Genomic DNA, 17169 nt, shown 5'->3' on the forward strand with positions numbered 1-17169 from the left:
TTACAAATGTTGCTTATTTCTATGAATTCTGTTGAAACTTACACATTAGAATATAACTTCCTCTAAGGGGATTAGCAAGGATGATGGAATGTGATGGACATCATTATACAAAGTACATGTATGAAGGCTTGAATTGGGTGTCAACATACTTTATATACAGAGATACAAAAATTGTGGTATATATGTGTATTAAGAATTGTAATGCAAAAAAAAAAAAAAAAAAGAATAACGTTACCTTAGATTAGGTAGAGGGAAGTGAAAGGAGAGGAAAGCAGGGGATGTGGGGATAAGAAAGATAGTAGAATGAAACAGACATTATTGCTTTATGTATGTATATGACTGCATGACCAATGTGATTCTATAATATGTACACTCAGAAAAATGAGAAATTATATCCCATCTATGTATGATATATCAAAGTATATAAGTGTATTCTACTGTCATGTGTAACTAATTAAAACAAATTTAAAAAATAAAAGAATGAAATATATGAGAGGAAAAAAAAGGATATAACTTCCTCTAACCTTATAAAATAATCATTTTGAATCAGCAAAAGTATTAAAGAATACAATTAAAATAATAAAAAAATTAAGAAGCACCTAAAATATTTTACATTTACAAAATATCCTTTTCTAAACCATAATGCACTTATGTAATATCCTTAAAAGATCAAAGAATAGCTTTTTTTAAATTCAAAGAATTTATTGAAAGAAAGGTAGGTTCAATTTGATCAACCATGTATTATCTTGTCTGTGACATGGTATTGATCCGAAGGGCACTGATAATGACAGATTATTTTATAGAGATAATAAAACATAAAGATAATAAAGCTTTGGACTTTATTTAATATAAATCTTTCTTTGGGTAAAACATTAAATGTTCTTAAAGTTCACTGGGAAATTTATAGAAAAGTCCAATCACTCACCGTGATTATGGAGAAATGTACTAAGGGGCAAAATTTATCTAGGGGCTGGAACAGATGGTCTAATTATCTTCAGCTTTTAATTTTTTACAGTATTAGGCCAGAGTTTTTCTTCACTTGCAAAGTTCAGAGCTAACAAAACGTCTAAGTTACATTCTGATATCTTATGACTTAACTTTGAACAAATTTGTGCTGTTCAATAGCCTATGACTGGCTATGATTGCTGTTATGGAAAAGACTTAAGATACATGAACTTTAAAGATTATTTTTTAGATTAGTAGAATTCATTGTTCCTTACTAAAAGTAAATGAAAGTTGTAAACTATTTCTGATTATGCAAAACATGTAACTTGAAGCATGACATTTGGGAAACTACGGAAATTATAAAAAAGCCATAAGCAAGGACTTACTTGAAAATGTGAAGACAGGATAGAAAAAAAATGGCAGACTCTTATCAGAAGACTACTGGAAAGTATATTTTCAGTAACTCAATGCAGAATTTCAAATAATTATTGAAGAAATAACTGTTTAAGAATCATAATTAATGACAAGCCCAGTGGCTTCCACTAGTATTTTTGTTTCTTCTTTTATTTCCTCAGAATGAATTACCTGTAATCACTATGGTCAATACCCCAAGAGTATCAGACAATTTTTAAATTTGTTGCTAAATTGTAATTAATAGGGATTGAATTCTAACAGTAATACTCCAAAGATCAAAAGGATATTACCTGTTCCTTTTGAAACCATAGCCTATGAACTTCAGAATGGATCCTCATGCAAATGCCTGGCTTCTACTTCCAACAGAAGGTTGGACAGTAGAGTAGCTCAAATTAACAGAAGAAAGCACAGATTTTATAAAAGAATCCTGGTGGTGTACAGAACTTTAAAACATAACAAATTCTGTATTTAAATTACTCAGAGGGTTCACAGTTCTCTTTCATAGCACGCTCCCTTCAACAGGAGTAGATGTTTTATATTCAACATAACATTTGAGAGTTGAGAGCTCCTTCAGATTTTTTTATCATCCAAGAAGAAATATGTGTGGTAGTACTGGTATTAAGTATGTACTAGCCAATCTTTATCATATCATAGGCTATTAAAAATATACAGCAATAAGAATCTAATTTAAAACAATAAATGTTCTTGAAAATGATCTCAACAAAAGTTTTTCTTTAACAGAGAACACCACTGTTTTTGCCTATCTTTGGTAATGTTGGTCCCTTTATTCTATCATATAACTTTCCTTTTAAATATTTTATAATTAAAAGCAGAAGTACAGTATAATTTTAATCAAGCATGGAACTATTTTCTTATATACTTTATTCATGTTTCTCTCATTCCCTAACATATTACCTTCTACATCAAACACGATACATGCATGTCTAGTTCATTTGTTAATTCTTCTAGATGAAAGGACAAAAATTAATGTTGCGATGATATAGTACTAAGGTCACTGAGTAATCCAAAAAAGGTTAATTTTGCATATGTCAGTATATTATTTTAATATTATCAATGATTTTTGCATATATTCTTTAGAATGTTTATAATTTCAAATTATTTTTAAATCAATCTAATGACTATCTTAATCTAAACAAGTAAACCTGAAAATTTTGATCAAACTGAAATGAGTATGTAGCATGAATTAATGGAAAAATAACAGCATACTAATGATTAAACAAGATTTAAATCATGGCACTATCCTACATCACTATAGTCATACTGAATAATGACTAAATAAAATGAAAAACTGTCTACATCATATGGATACTATTAGTGACAGGACTTTTTATTAAAATGGAAAGAATACAAATAGCTTATATCAGTAAAATACAGTAGCATTCAGGCTCTAATATCAACATTAAGTCAAATTCTATGGACGGATAAGAGATTTAGGAGATTTTAGGAGGGAAAGAAAACATCTCTGCACTTGTTATTCTGGATTACAAACAGCTGCCATAGGCAAAATAAAATAAAATAAAATGGCAATTAAGTTGATTGCAATACTTTAATGTTTTAAAGAAAACTTATTAAAAAATACAGATTTTTAAAAGTCTTACATTTTTTTACAGATATAGCATCTCCTACTTTCTAAAAATAGTGGGAGTAAATACAATTATAGAAAATGTATGTTAATTAGTTTGAGTGGTACAATAGTATGGATTTAAAACTCTGAAAAGTATAGACTTTAAAACTCTACTTTCTGCTGGTCTGAAGTCACACTACGGCATGGAATTTATGTCAGGTTGGTTCTAAAATGCAATATTGGGTCCCAGGCTAATACTGGTAAACTGTGCATATTTTGGCACAACTTCTCCAGCCATAAAAACATAGATCACAAAGAAAAAAAATTAATCAACCAATTATTTGAGATACCAAGAAAGGAAAGGAAATCAGTTTTGTAAAAGCACTTTTCCCTCTTTTTTTTTTTTTTTTTTAAGCTCCTTTATTTACTCCGGATAGTTAACAAAACAGTGTTCAATAGTGAAGTAAGCAGATTTTACACTCACTATTACTGTATGGATAGAAAGAGCCATATGCATTTTTATTTGTATAAGTCATCTCAGATCACTGCAATGTGGCACATGAGAACAGAGATTCAGAGGCATGAAGTTAATAAATACATTTAACATTGTCAAGCATTCAAAAGATAAATGCAATCATATAGCAAAAAAAAAAAAATCCGTTTGTAACTTTGACCTTTCTCAGAATGTGAAGAATCTTTTTGTGTGTCAGAAATCTCTATAGCAAAGATTCCTATAAGAGAAAAAATTATGCAGATTAATACTTTTAACTCAAATATTTTAACGTGTAAAAAATATACTATAGCATTACTTTAAGATGTTTGCACCAACCCTGCAAAAGAAAATGTATACATTATATTTTCACAAACTGTTCAATAAATAGAACGAACTATTTTATTCAACAATAAATAGAATGAACTACTGATATTCACCAGAACTTGAGATATCATGAATGAAAAAAAAAAGTCAATCTCAAAGCTTATGTTCTGTGTATGATTCCATTTACAGTACATCCTCAAAATGATGGAAATATAGAGATGGAGAAGAAATTAGTCTGGCAGGGGGTTAGGAATAGAGGGGATAGGGATGGAGAAGAAAAGGGTTGCAACAATAAAGGGGTATCACCAGCAATCAGGGATTTCTTTGGTGCTGTTGAACAACTCAGTATCCTGATTAGTGATGGTGTGTATGGTATGTATAAATAACACACATAAGAATTTGTAAAAATTAGGGATATCTAAATAAGGCCAGTGACCTAGCTAAGAACCATCTTATACCATGTCAATTTCCTTTTTTTTTTTTTTGTAAGATACTGGCATTTCAGAAGCTAGGGGAAGGATATGCGGGGCTCTGTCCTATTTTTTCTAACTATTATCAAGATTATAATCATTAAACAATTACCTATGATACATTCACACAAAGGATATTAAAATACTTTTCAGCAGTTAAAAGGAACATATAACAATTACAAGTACATAAAACCACCTAGATAAAACTCAAATATATTATGCTGAGGTTATATACTATGATTCCATTTAATGAAAAAGATAAACCGAAGGAATAGGAAATGGTAATGGTTGAGAAAAATTAAGTAAATCCATTGACTTTTTCCTTGATGATAGGTGGCCAAAGGATAACGTTTAAAACTAACAATGAAATAGAAAGTAAAAAAAAAAAAAAAAAGAGGATTAAGGCGCTATTATTAATACAAAGGTAACAACTAAAATAAAGTACAAACTTTTCTAAATATCTCAAGAAATCTGTTAAGTAAAGAAGATTAATCCAATGAGGAAGCACAGCAAATATCACATAATACAGACAATAACTGGACATAGTTGAGACTAGCCTACCAGTCACATCAATAATATGAAGGATTTTAACTCACATACTTTTAAGAAATGATTTTCAAAATGATTTATAAAGCAAAACTCAAATCCAAAATAAAACAAGAGTTGAACTCTAATACCAGACAAAGTAGATGTCTGGCCAAAACAAATATGCCCCCATAAAAAGTAAATGCATCAGAAAGGAAACTTTATAAAAGCCACATTACACAATGAAGAATGATACTTCAGAATATCCATGGAACAAACATAATAAACTATCTATATAAAATAAAACTTATAGGAAATGCAAAAACATACTCATAATAAAAAACTTTAAAACACTATTCTTAATTTATAATGGGTCAAGTGGACAAAAATCAAGCCATGATATAAAAGAGCTACATAAAACCCAAAAGGTATATATTTAAAGGTAGATATTTTAGATATATAGTAAATATTATACCCTGATATGAAAGAATGTATCTTTTCAAGTACACTAAACTGTTTACAACAAAATTTATCATATAGTAAAACACAAAGAACATCAGGTTGCACAAAACAAATATTCAGACAATATTCCCCGATCACAATTTAATAGCACTAGAAAACAAAAACCCCCGTCAATGGAAATTAAAAGATTTTCCATCAAATGATAAAAGTGAAAATACAAACAAATTAATTTCAGAAAAATCAATGATAATATCATATGTCAGAATCTATGGAATATGTTTAAAATGATGATCAGAGGATAAATCAAAGCCCTAAATATCTGTATCGATAAAATAAAACAATGGCAATACATGAATTAAATTCACAGCTCAAAAAGTTAAAAAAGAAAACTGACAAAATAAGAGTCTTGCACAGGAAGGAAGTAATAAAAATAAAGCAGTAACTAATAATAGAAAAAACACATCAAAGCAATAAATAAAAATTCTGGTTCTTTGAAGCAATGAACAATGTTCATTGGCTAATGAAATTAAGGAAAAAGTTTGCATACGGAGGCAAATATATATATATATGATGATAGGAGGTATAAAACTACTGATCCAGGGGAAATTTAAAAATTCATAATACTACATTGGTTGCTTTTGTCCAAATAACTTTGCCAACCTAAGAGGAAATGGATAATCTGTTAGGTAAACACAGAGAAAATAGACAATTAAAAAGACCAGTGTCCAAAGAAGAATATTATAAATAGTTATTACAGAAACATTTCATTGAAAAATAACCAGGGCTCTGTTGTTTTAAAGATGAATTCAACCAAATTTTTATTGATCAAATAGTTCCAAAGCAATGGAAAATTTTCAAAGCATAGAGAATATAATTCAAGATATAGAAAAATAGGGAAAAGCAAATAAAACAGTATCTTTTGCAGATGATAGCTCTGTAGACCTAGAAAAATCTACAGAATCAAAGATGAAGCTTGAAAAAAACAAAAGAATTTACCAAATAGCAGGATAGAGATTTTACACAGATACAGTGGTGTACCTATGAATATAAAACAAATCCTTCTCAATACAAAGAGTCAAATAGACCATTATACAATAATACTGTATGATTTCAAGACCTCTCTTACCATTAGACAGGTCAACCAGACAAATTAAGTAAGACTCTTCAGAACTAAAAAAACACTATTAATTAAACGGACCTAACGATATGTTTAAACTATTTCATCCATCAACAATTGAATTCACTTTCTTCTCAGTAGCACATGGAACTTTCTCTAAAATAGATCGTATTTTAGGGCACAAAGCAAGTCTTAGCAAATACAAAAAAATATAATTCCTTGCATCCTATCAGATCATAATGAAATGAAATTAGTAAATAAGATAAAAATGAAACAATTTTAATACCTGGAGATTAAATAATATGCTTTTGAATGAGAAATGTATTACAGAGGATATACATGGAGAAATAAAAAAAATTCTTAGGAGTAAATGGGAACAGAGATACACACATCAAAATCTTTAGGACAGTAAGAACACAGTTCAAGAGAAAAGTTTATAGCATTGAATTCCTTTAAAAAGAAAAATAATAAGATCCTCAGTAAGTAATCAAACATTACACCTCGAGGCCCTAGAAATAAAACAAACTAATTCCAGAATTACTAGAACACAGGAAATAAGATCAGAGCCCAAATTAATGAACTTGAGAATTAAAAAAAAAAAATTACACAGGATCAATGCAGAGTTGAGTCTTTGAAGAGATAAACCAGACTGACAAACCCTTAGCCAAACTAACCAAAAAAACAAAGACCTGAATCAACAAAATTAGAGTTATCACCAAAATACTTCTGAAATCCAGAGAATCATTAGAAACTATTTTGAAAACTTACACTCCAATAAACTAGAAAATCTAGACAATACAAACAAATCTCAAGATACATGACCTACCCAAACCAAACTAATGAGAATGAAGCAGAAATTAAAAGGCTTCCAACAAAGAAAAATCCAGGACCAAATGGATTCTTAGCAAACTTCTACCAGATCTTTAAAAAGAATTAATGCCAAGCTTCCTCAAATTATTCCATAAGATAGAAATGAAGGGAACACTCTCAAATTCATTCTATGAACCCAATATCACACTGATACCAAAACAAGACAAAGACACATCAAGCAAAGAATACTACAGATCAATATAATATCCCTGATAAATATAGACACATAATTCCTTTAAAAATATTGGCAAGTTGGGGCTGGGATTATGGCTCAGCGGTAGAGTGCTCGCCTACCATGTGCGAGGCCCTGGGTTCCACCATCAGCCACCACATAAAAATAAATAAATAAAGGTATTGTGTCCAACTACAACTAAAAAAATAAGTATTTAAAAAAAATTTTTTAGAAAATTGGCAAGTTGCCTTCAAAAACACAGTAAGATGAGAGTATACCATAATCAAGTGGATTTTATACCAGGGATGCAATATTGATTTAACATACACAAACCAAAAAACATAATTCACCAAATAAACAGAATTAAGAACAAGAATCATGTGATCATCTCAATGGGTGTGGAAAAAGCCTTTGATACAATCCAGCACCCATTTATGTTTTGACACTAGAGAAACTAGAGATAGAAGGAATTTGCCTCTTCATTATAAAGGCTCTATATGACAAATTCAATGACAACGTCCTCTGAATGGAGAAAAACAAAAAGCATTTCCTCTAAAGTCAGGAACAAGACAAGGATATCGTTCTCACCACTCCTTATAGTTCTTGAAACTCTACCACAGCAATCAGACAAGAGACAAAGGGATACAAATAGAAAAAGAAGAAGTTAAAAAAAAATCTATTTGTTTATAATATTTTATCTAGAAGACACAAAAATTCTACCAGAACACTTCTAGAATTTATACATAAATTCAGCAAAGCAGCAGGATACAAGATCAACATACATAAATCAATAGCTTTCCTATATTCCAGTAATGAATTTATTGAGAAAGAAATCAGGAAAACTATCCCATCAACAGTAACCTCAAAATAAAAAAATACTTGGGAATAAATCTAAACAAGGAGGTTAAAGATCTCTGCAATGAAAACTATAGAACACTGAAGAAAGAAAGTGAAGACCTTTTCTTGTATAGAATTAATATTGTCAAAATGAAATAGGACAGAAGAGGATGGTCACCCAAGTAACTTGCAGGAAGCAGGTTTACTGACTTCAGGGTTCAGAGGTGGCTCTCGCCTAAGAATTCTTCCTCTGAACACAGATTTTGGAAATTTTTTTACCTTTATACCCAGTGGGGGTGGGGCTGGGAAGTTCACATGACAAGTGCTCTCCCTCCATCCCCGACCAGACATAGGTTTCACTTTTTTTTTAAAACCAAGAAAACAGAGATAACATGTTGTGCAACAAGCTTGCAGACTAATTTATCACATCTTTTGTGTTTAAACCTGGCATTTATAAGAAAGAGGAAAACTACCAACCACAATAACCTCTGCAGACATCCTACTGATCTGGCAAGAGGAGAAGCTTAATTACGGCAAGTTTCTTTTGAGTGGGGATGTCCGATCTGCTTCAAAAATATCCATAGTGCATTATACAGTCAATACAATTCCCATCAAAATACCAGTGATATACTTCAACTCTAAAAATTCATGTGGAAGAATAAGAGACTCAGAATGGCCAAAGCAAACCTGAGCAAGAAGAGCGATGCGGGAGGCATCACAGTATCTGATCTCAAATTATACTATAGAGCTACAGTAATAAAAACAGCATGGTATTGGCACCAAAACAATGGAATAGAAGACACAAACTCACACAGATTTAGTCATACTTGACAAAGATGCCAAAAGCATTCATTGGAGAGAGAGAGCCTTTTTAACAAATGGTGCTGGAAAAACTGAATATCCATATGTAGAAAATGCACAAAAGTCAACTTAAAGTGGATCAAAGACCTGGGAATTAGACCAGAATCTTGCAGCTGTTAGAAAAACACAGGGTCAACACTCCAACATATTGGTGAAAATACCGACTTCCTTAACGTGACTCCTAAAGTGCAAGAAATGAAACCAAGAATCAATAACTGGGAGCATCACATTAAAAATTTTCTGCACAGCAAAGGAAACAAGAGAATGAAGAATGGAATATCTCTGCCAGATGCTCCTCAACAGAGGATTATCATCCAGAATATATAAAAACTCAAAAAACTAAAACATCACAAAGAAAACTAAAAACTAAAAACTAAACATAAAAAAGGATAACCCAAATTAATAAGTGGACAAAAGAACAGATAGTTCTCAAAAGAAGAAATACAAATAGCCAACAAATACATGAAAAAGTATTCAACATCCCTAGCAATCAGGGAAATGCTAATCAAAATTATATTCATCTCATGCCAGTCAGAATGACAATCATCAAGAACACAAAAGATTTATAAAAGTTGGTGAGGATATGAGGGGAAAGGTACACTCATACATTGTTGGGACTGGAAATTAGTAAAACCATTTTGGAAAGGAGTATGAAGATTCCTCAAAGACTAGAATGGATCCATTCCATATGATCCAGCTATCCCATTCCTGGGTATTTATGCAAAACAATTAAAATCAGCCTACTATAATTGTATAACCACATCAAGGATTATAGCAGCGCAACTCATGACAGCCACATAAAAATGAATAAATAAAGGTATTGTGTCCAACTACAACTAAAAAAAAATTTAAAAAGAACAATGGGGCTGGGGATGTGGCTCAAGTGGTAGAGCACTCGCCTGGCATGCGTGCGGCCCGGGTTCAATTCTCAGCACCATGTACAAACAAAGATGTTGTGTCCGCCGATAACTAAAAAATATTAAAAAAATTCTCTCTCTCTCTCTCTCTCTCTCTCTCTCTCTCCTCTCTCACTCTCTCTTTAAAAAAAAAAAAGAACAAATGAATAGATAAAGAAAATGTATAAAAATACAATAAAGTTTTGATCAGCCACAAAACGAATGAAATTATGGTATTTGCTCGTAAATGGACGGATCCAGAGAATACCATGCTAAGTGAAACAAACCAGACATAAAAAGTCAAGGGTTAAATGTTTGCTCTTATGTATAGAAGCCAGAACAAAATAAAGGGGAAGAGAGGATGAGGGGAGAGTCCCATGAAAATAGAAGGGAGATTAGTGGAACAGAGAAAAGGGATTGAGGGAAGAAGGATAGGGAAAGAGAGGAACAGTGGAATGAAAGTGACCAAACTGTGCTATATACATATGTATCATACTGAATTTCACCTTTATGTATATCTACAAAGCACAAATTAAAAAAAAACTATAAATAAATGTAAGAAGATCAGTAGTGTAGAGGAAGTGGAAAAGGGGTAGGGAATACATGAGGGAAAGGGGAAGTACTAGGGATTGAATTGGAGCAAATTATGTTCCATACATGTATGATTATGTCAAAATGAACCTCAATATTATGTACAATCATAATGCACTAATAAAAAGGAAAACATAAATATCAACAGTACTTTTGAAGATAAATGAATAAAAAATTATAATAGCAACACAAAAAATAAAATATTTAGGAATCACCTTAACAAGGAATGTTCAAAATCTATATAAAGAAAACTACAAGGAATTCCTAAAAGACACAAATGTAAAATTCAAACAAATGTAAGACATTTCCTCCTTTTGGTTAGAATGTATCACCATCATCAAGATGTCAGCTCTCCCTGTGTTAATTTATAAATATAATGTGATCCTAATAAAAATTCCAATGGACTTTTTAAAAAAACAGTGTAACACAAATTAACCCAAAAGTTCATATGGAAAAATAAACTCTCAAGAAAATATAGGTAAACACTTACAAGGAAGACCCTATTTCTGTCCTGGGGCTGGTTCTCAGCTAATCATAAATATTTAAGAATTTGGTGATCTGCTGATTAAACCATTGATAGCTTGAAACTGGTCATATTGGAAGCATTTGTATTACAAAAATTGGCAAGTGCTATAGATCCTTCTCTCTTAGAAATCCAGTTTTCCTGGCACACCATTGGACTATTTCTACATAAAAATACCAGAAAGCCTCTAAAATAAAACAGACAATAAGTACACAAACAGACAGATTAATGGAATATAAAGAGAAAGTCCTGAAAGAAATTTGAATGCCTGGATCAAAGAGGTTTTTGTTATTTATTTATTTTTTAAATAAATGATCTTGGGACAACTAGATACTCATTTGGAAAAATAAAAGATCCATTCCTCAAACCACTCATAATCTAAACTCCAAATGCATCAGAAATACAGAGAAGTAAAACTATGTAAGTACTAAAAGAAAGCACTGGTGAAAAACTCTACTATCTAGATATAGAGAAAGATTTTCTATGTCTAGAAATCCAGATGCAGAAAAGGAAAAGATTTAAAATTTTCACTTTATAAAATTTTAAAAGTGGGAGTAAATGGTATAAGTAAAATTAATGACAAATGACAAAAATAAGCATAAATTCTTATAGTACATATCACAGATAAAAGATTAATCTTCCAAAATATATAAAAATGAAATTAAAAACAGACCAAAAATCCATTAAAAAATAGGCAAAAGAAATGAAAAAATAATACAGAAGACACAAAAATGGTCTATTAAAAGATAACTTCAATTGTAATATAGAAATGCAAATAAAAACTACACTAAAATATCATTTTCCACCTACCATATTGGTGCAAATTCACTCTGCTGAGAAGGCTGTAGGAAAACGAGCATTTACACACAGCTGGAGGGAGTGCACAATGATACCATTACAGAGGGAAATTTGGCAATATTTAAAAAGCTACATATGCATTACTGCTTGATCCAGAAATCTCACTTCTTGGAATTTATTCTAAAAATACTTCTCCAATAATATGAAAATACCTATGCATAAGATTATTCACTGTAGTCTTGATTATAATTACAAATCATTGGAAACAACCTATATGTCCAAGTGTAGGAGACTGGTTGAATAACTACAAAATATCCACAGAAAGGAATATTAAGCAGTCATAAAAAGGAATGAAGAGAATCTCCATCAATTTAGACTGACTTCCAGGACACATTACTAAGGGAGAAGAGCAAAGTACAAACAAGTACATGCAGTGTGCTGGTTAAGAAAGGAAAAATACATGTCTCTATATCTTTATCATAAAAATGACAAAGGAAAGCATGTGCCATGGAATGGATGTGTACAACAGAAAATGACACTTCCCTGATGATTACTTCTTGTGGAGTTTTGACTTTTAAGTATGCTAATCTACACATTCAAAATAGAATTAATTAAATCAAAGAAAAGCTAGAAGAGGAAAAATGAAAGCAAGTTGAAACAAATGAATTTAATGTTATTTCAATTGAATACCATAACCACATTAAAAAAGGGGGAAACAAAAGAAGGACTAATTCAAGTAATCAGTAAACTTAATATTTAACTATATACCCCCAATAATTGGGACAAGGTAATGTAAGACAGCAGGAAGGAAGAACTGCAAACGGATTTGAAACTACTTTAGATGCATTCTGGAACTGGGCAAACAAATAAGGTACTGATGTTGAATAAGCGCATTGATGTTGAGCCAGCATTCTCACATCATAGAATAAAGAATATAAAAATACAAAATGGAATAAGGCAAGGAAGAAACCTGAGAGTGTGATCTGGAATTGAAAGAACTGGTCATCTGTGTGTATGCATGCATGTATGTGCAGTGAAAGAGAAGGAGCAGGTGTAAGAGTGAATACACGAGAGAGCACACGTGCATATGAAAAGCAAATGGAGCATAAACTTAACAAATTAATTAGCTATTAATAGTGATAATGGGTGAAGATATGAAGATATGTTTTATACTATTTTTATTTTTTAACTTCATGTACACTTGAAATTATTCCAAATTAAAAGTTGTTTTATTACAAAATTTGTGACATGCAGAATATACCTAAAATATTTTCCTCTGAAAAATTAGCTTATTTCTTTCCTAAAGAATATATATTTCTCAGTGTGATAATAATTAACATTTTTATAGTAAAAGGCACAATGAAAAATATTTGTTATAGAAATTTTTAAAAATCAGGGCTGAAGTTGAGGCTCAATGGTAGAATGCTTGCCTAGTATGTGTGAGGCACTGGGTTCGATTCTCAGAACCACATATAACTAAATAAATAAAGGTTTATCATCAATTAAAAAAATATTTAAAAAATTTTTTTAAAAAATCAATTTAAAATATAACTTATGCAAACATTAGATGAAATATTAGATATATTTCATGTTAATATAGCATTTATGTAAAACACTAAAAATTTTGAAAATCCTTTATTTTTATGGCAACATATCTTGGTAATCATGTTTACAGATCACTCGTAATGACAGACATAAATATTTGAGTTTCTTCACTCCCTCAAATATTCGCTGATAGTTTCCTCGTGGCCCCAAGAAAATGGATCCTTAAACTGACTTACTCTTCTAACGATCGATCTAGGCCTCGGTCAGGAGATAGATGGTGAACACGTTCTGGTGAATGACATTTTGTATTTGGTTTCATTGCACTCAAATGATAAGCATTACTTGAGTAATTTTGGCGGCGAAGTTCTTGTACAGCCCTTTCCCTAAAGCAAAATAGTGATGCTTTTAAATTTTATGTTCAGTGACATTAAAACTGGCATAAAACTGTGACTCAATATTTTAAAATATAACCTTCATGAAATGACTAAAACCTACTGTTACCTAAGAAAACAATGCTTTTCTAGCTAGATATTGTATGGAGATAAACTTACCTTTCAAAGCGTTCTGTCCCCAGCTGTCTTTTAGTAATGTCTAAATCAGCTTCCAGTTGCGTTACAACATTTCTGAACTGGGCCACATCTCTACTCTGAATGGCCCTGTGTAAAAGAAAGTAAGAGTGAATCCCAGTTAAAATATGGCTATGACTCCTAGAGTGTACTAAACCATGTGGGCAATGGTTTCTCAGCTGGATTCAAGTCACAGCATGATTTTTATGGACAGATTTATTAATACATATGAAATATGCCAATTTTAGACATATTAAATGTATAAACTAGCCTACTTGAAGAGCCTAAGTGATTCCAGTCCCATTCAATTAGTTAAAACTTTTCTGCTTCCCTATGTATATATGATGTAAAGTTACCTATATTTCCTATTTACTGCAAATAGTTTTTATAAAAGTACTTTGAAGTATTATATCAGCATAAGCAGTAGTATGAACAAATAATACTGGAATTCACTAGTATCGTGATTAATATGGTTTCATACATATATATATACACACACACACATATATTCAATCTATATACATCAATTCAATCAAGTGCTTTATACACACTTATAATGAAATAAAATTTGTTATGTAGAACTGCTACACAAAAACTCTTCAGTTTGACAGAATCTTCTTAAGGCTAAACAATGCCTCAAAAACTCTTTGATAAGGCACACTATCATTAGGAAGATAATGACAGATGAATTCTGCTTGCCCAGAACATTCTATTCTCTTTGCTTGCTTTCAGGACAGCTGCTGAAATACAAACTTTAGAGACTGAAAAAAACAAATGTTTATCACACTAGTTCTAAGTGATATAACTTACCAGTCGTTCTAAAACAGTGTATCCCTTATGGTAGGAGTTTTTGTATACATTACTGAGGCAGCTTGCCACCTACCAGCTTCAAAAAGGGCTCCTACAAACCCAACTGAAGTTATCCCAACAGTCTAGCTTGGTAACTGAAAAGAATGATTCAGTCACAGCCGCCATGACCTAACAGCAGTTTCTGAAGGAAAATGGCCCTGGCTCTGCATCTTTGCTTAGTCAGGAGCTCTCAGTAGTAGCTGATTGCCAAGACCCTGATTCCTAACCTTCTTCAGATCCTAGGTTCAGAAGCAAGGACAAAGTTGTGGGGCTTGAGAGAGAAAAGAATTCCTTGTCCTCCAGAAAGATCCATGGTCAAAATAACGATTAGAGAGCCAGGAGAAGAACATGTTATGAAATAAAGACAAGTGCATAGGGGCAATTTCTCAAATCATTGTGTTACAGGAAAGGGGTGATTTTTCAAAGGACAAGCCAAAGAGAAAGTTAAGAAATGAATTTAGAAGGAAGACACCACCAATGTTTTCCTGGAAAGTAAGATTAGTTAGAGGACAATCTTTAGGAATAGAAACAAAATTTCAGGATGCACTATACAGAAGCTGGGTCACTGCTGTCCTTAATAAGGTCAGATGTAAACTATGCCTACCTGCTTAAATATTATAAAGAAGGGTTTGGAGAAATCTGATATTCTGTCTGGTAAAAAGCAAGGAGGAATCTCAAGGAATCTCACTTATAGAACAGTTTAGGACAGCAATGTCAATAATTTAGTTTGAAATTGTTAACTGGTAACTATTAAATCTCTTTATACTACCCTTCCAACTTCCCACACTCCCCTCCCCAACTTTTTTTTTCTTTCATGGTTGCCACTGACAACAATTCAAGGAGAATTAGCTTTTGCCTCCTAAGAATGAAGAAATTCTACAGACTCAACATAGCAAAGAGTTAGATCAAAAGGTGCTGATGATGGGGGAAAAGATAGTGTTATAGACGGGACATACAAAAATATGGGCTAAAACTCCCCATTGGTAGTAAGTGTTGACCAGGTTTAATGAAAGAAATGTTCTCTATCAAGGCAAGCATTTCCACTCCAATCTCCAGCTGGGAGTTCTAATAAAGTGTAAGCTGTACTAGGGATTCTAACAAAAACAAACAAAGAAAGTCAAAGTCAGGCTCTGGGGAAATGTTCGGTGTTTTGTAAATTCAGGAATTCTTCCAGGTGTCTAGTATACAGAAACACTAATGACAAATGGAAAGACTAGATAGCAATATCAGATGATCCATACATACAAAAATTCTTCCGGGAAGCTGGGAACATAGCCCAGTGGTGCCTGCCTAGCACATGGGAGACACTGGGTTTGATCCATAAATATAAACAAAATAAGAAGATTGTGTCCATCTACAACTAAAAATATTTTTAAAAAAATTCTTCCAGGGCTGGGGATGTGGCTCAAGCAGTAGCGCGTTCGCCTGGCATGTGTGCGGCCCAAGTTCGATCCTCAGCACCATATACAAACAAAGATGTTGTGTCCGCCGAAAACTAGAAAATAAATATTAAAATTCTCTCTCTGTCTCTCTCTCTCTCTCTTTAAAAAAAAAAAAAAAAAAAAAAACTCTTCCAGTTTCAGAGTGCTTACTTTTTTCAACTCTGGTTACATTTCCTAAAGGCAATATTTTAGATCAGACATTCTATTTTACCTAAAGTGGGAAAAAACCCCAGCAAAGATGGTTAAATTTAGATATCTTAGATAAGAACAAATATAATACAACTAAATATAAAATCTTAGACAAATCACAATATTTGTAATCCTCAGTTTAATTAATGGAAAAGTATGGGAGCTAAATTCAGGTTTTAAAATTCTACTGATCTAAAAAGAACCAAAATTTTAAGAAATATGACTTTATGTTATTATACTGCTAGCCAACTCACATTTTATTTTCTGCCAAACAAAGGTGTTCTTTAAGAAGCTGAATTTCAGACTCTTTTTCTTGAAGTGCTATCTGAGACTGATATTCTTTGTCTCGATTGGCCACCAGCAAAGCTTCTAGATTCTGCATGGAGATTCTTTCATTTGTCATCTGACTCCTGAGGAGTTCTATTTCAGAACGAGCAGAATCTAACTCATTCTCCATCTGTACAATAATAGGAAGATATCTACGCTTATTCCCATTCATTCATTTAACTGGCATATAATCAAGGACTCTCAAGTTCTTTCAATATGTTATAAACTGACAACCACTTTCAATTTCTTAGTTTGAAACCGTGTCCTCTTTCTTAACAAATATATATACCACACATACTATATAGCATCACTTTCCCCATCCTTCTAATCAGATCAGAAAATTCATTAATTTAAGAAAATCTTATTAA

General features: G+C 31.9%; 1 protein-coding gene across 1 annotated transcript in view; it reads right to left on the reverse strand.

Moving 5' to 3' along the window:
- Window positions 1-13637: 13637 nt before the first annotated feature.
- The window catches only part of Tsga10 (testis specific 10), a 63265-nt gene continuing 59733 nt past the window's right edge, over window positions 13638-17169 (reverse strand). The window contains exons 13-15 of the mRNA XM_076833408.2: window positions 16729-16931; window positions 13980-14084; window positions 13638-13811 (exon numbers count right to left, since the gene is read on the reverse strand). Coding sequence (XP_076689523.2) covers window positions 13661-13811; window positions 13980-14084; window positions 16729-16931 — 459 coding nt within the window. The 3' untranslated portion in view covers window positions 13638-13660. The remainder of the gene's footprint in view (window positions 13812-13979; window positions 14085-16728; window positions 16932-17169) is intronic.

The sequence above is a fragment of the Callospermophilus lateralis genome, chromosome 14, assembly GCF_048772815.1.
Source record: "Callospermophilus lateralis isolate mCalLat2 chromosome 14, mCalLat2.hap1, whole genome shotgun sequence".
NCBI lineage: Eukaryota > Metazoa > Chordata > Mammalia > Rodentia > Sciuridae > Callospermophilus > Callospermophilus lateralis.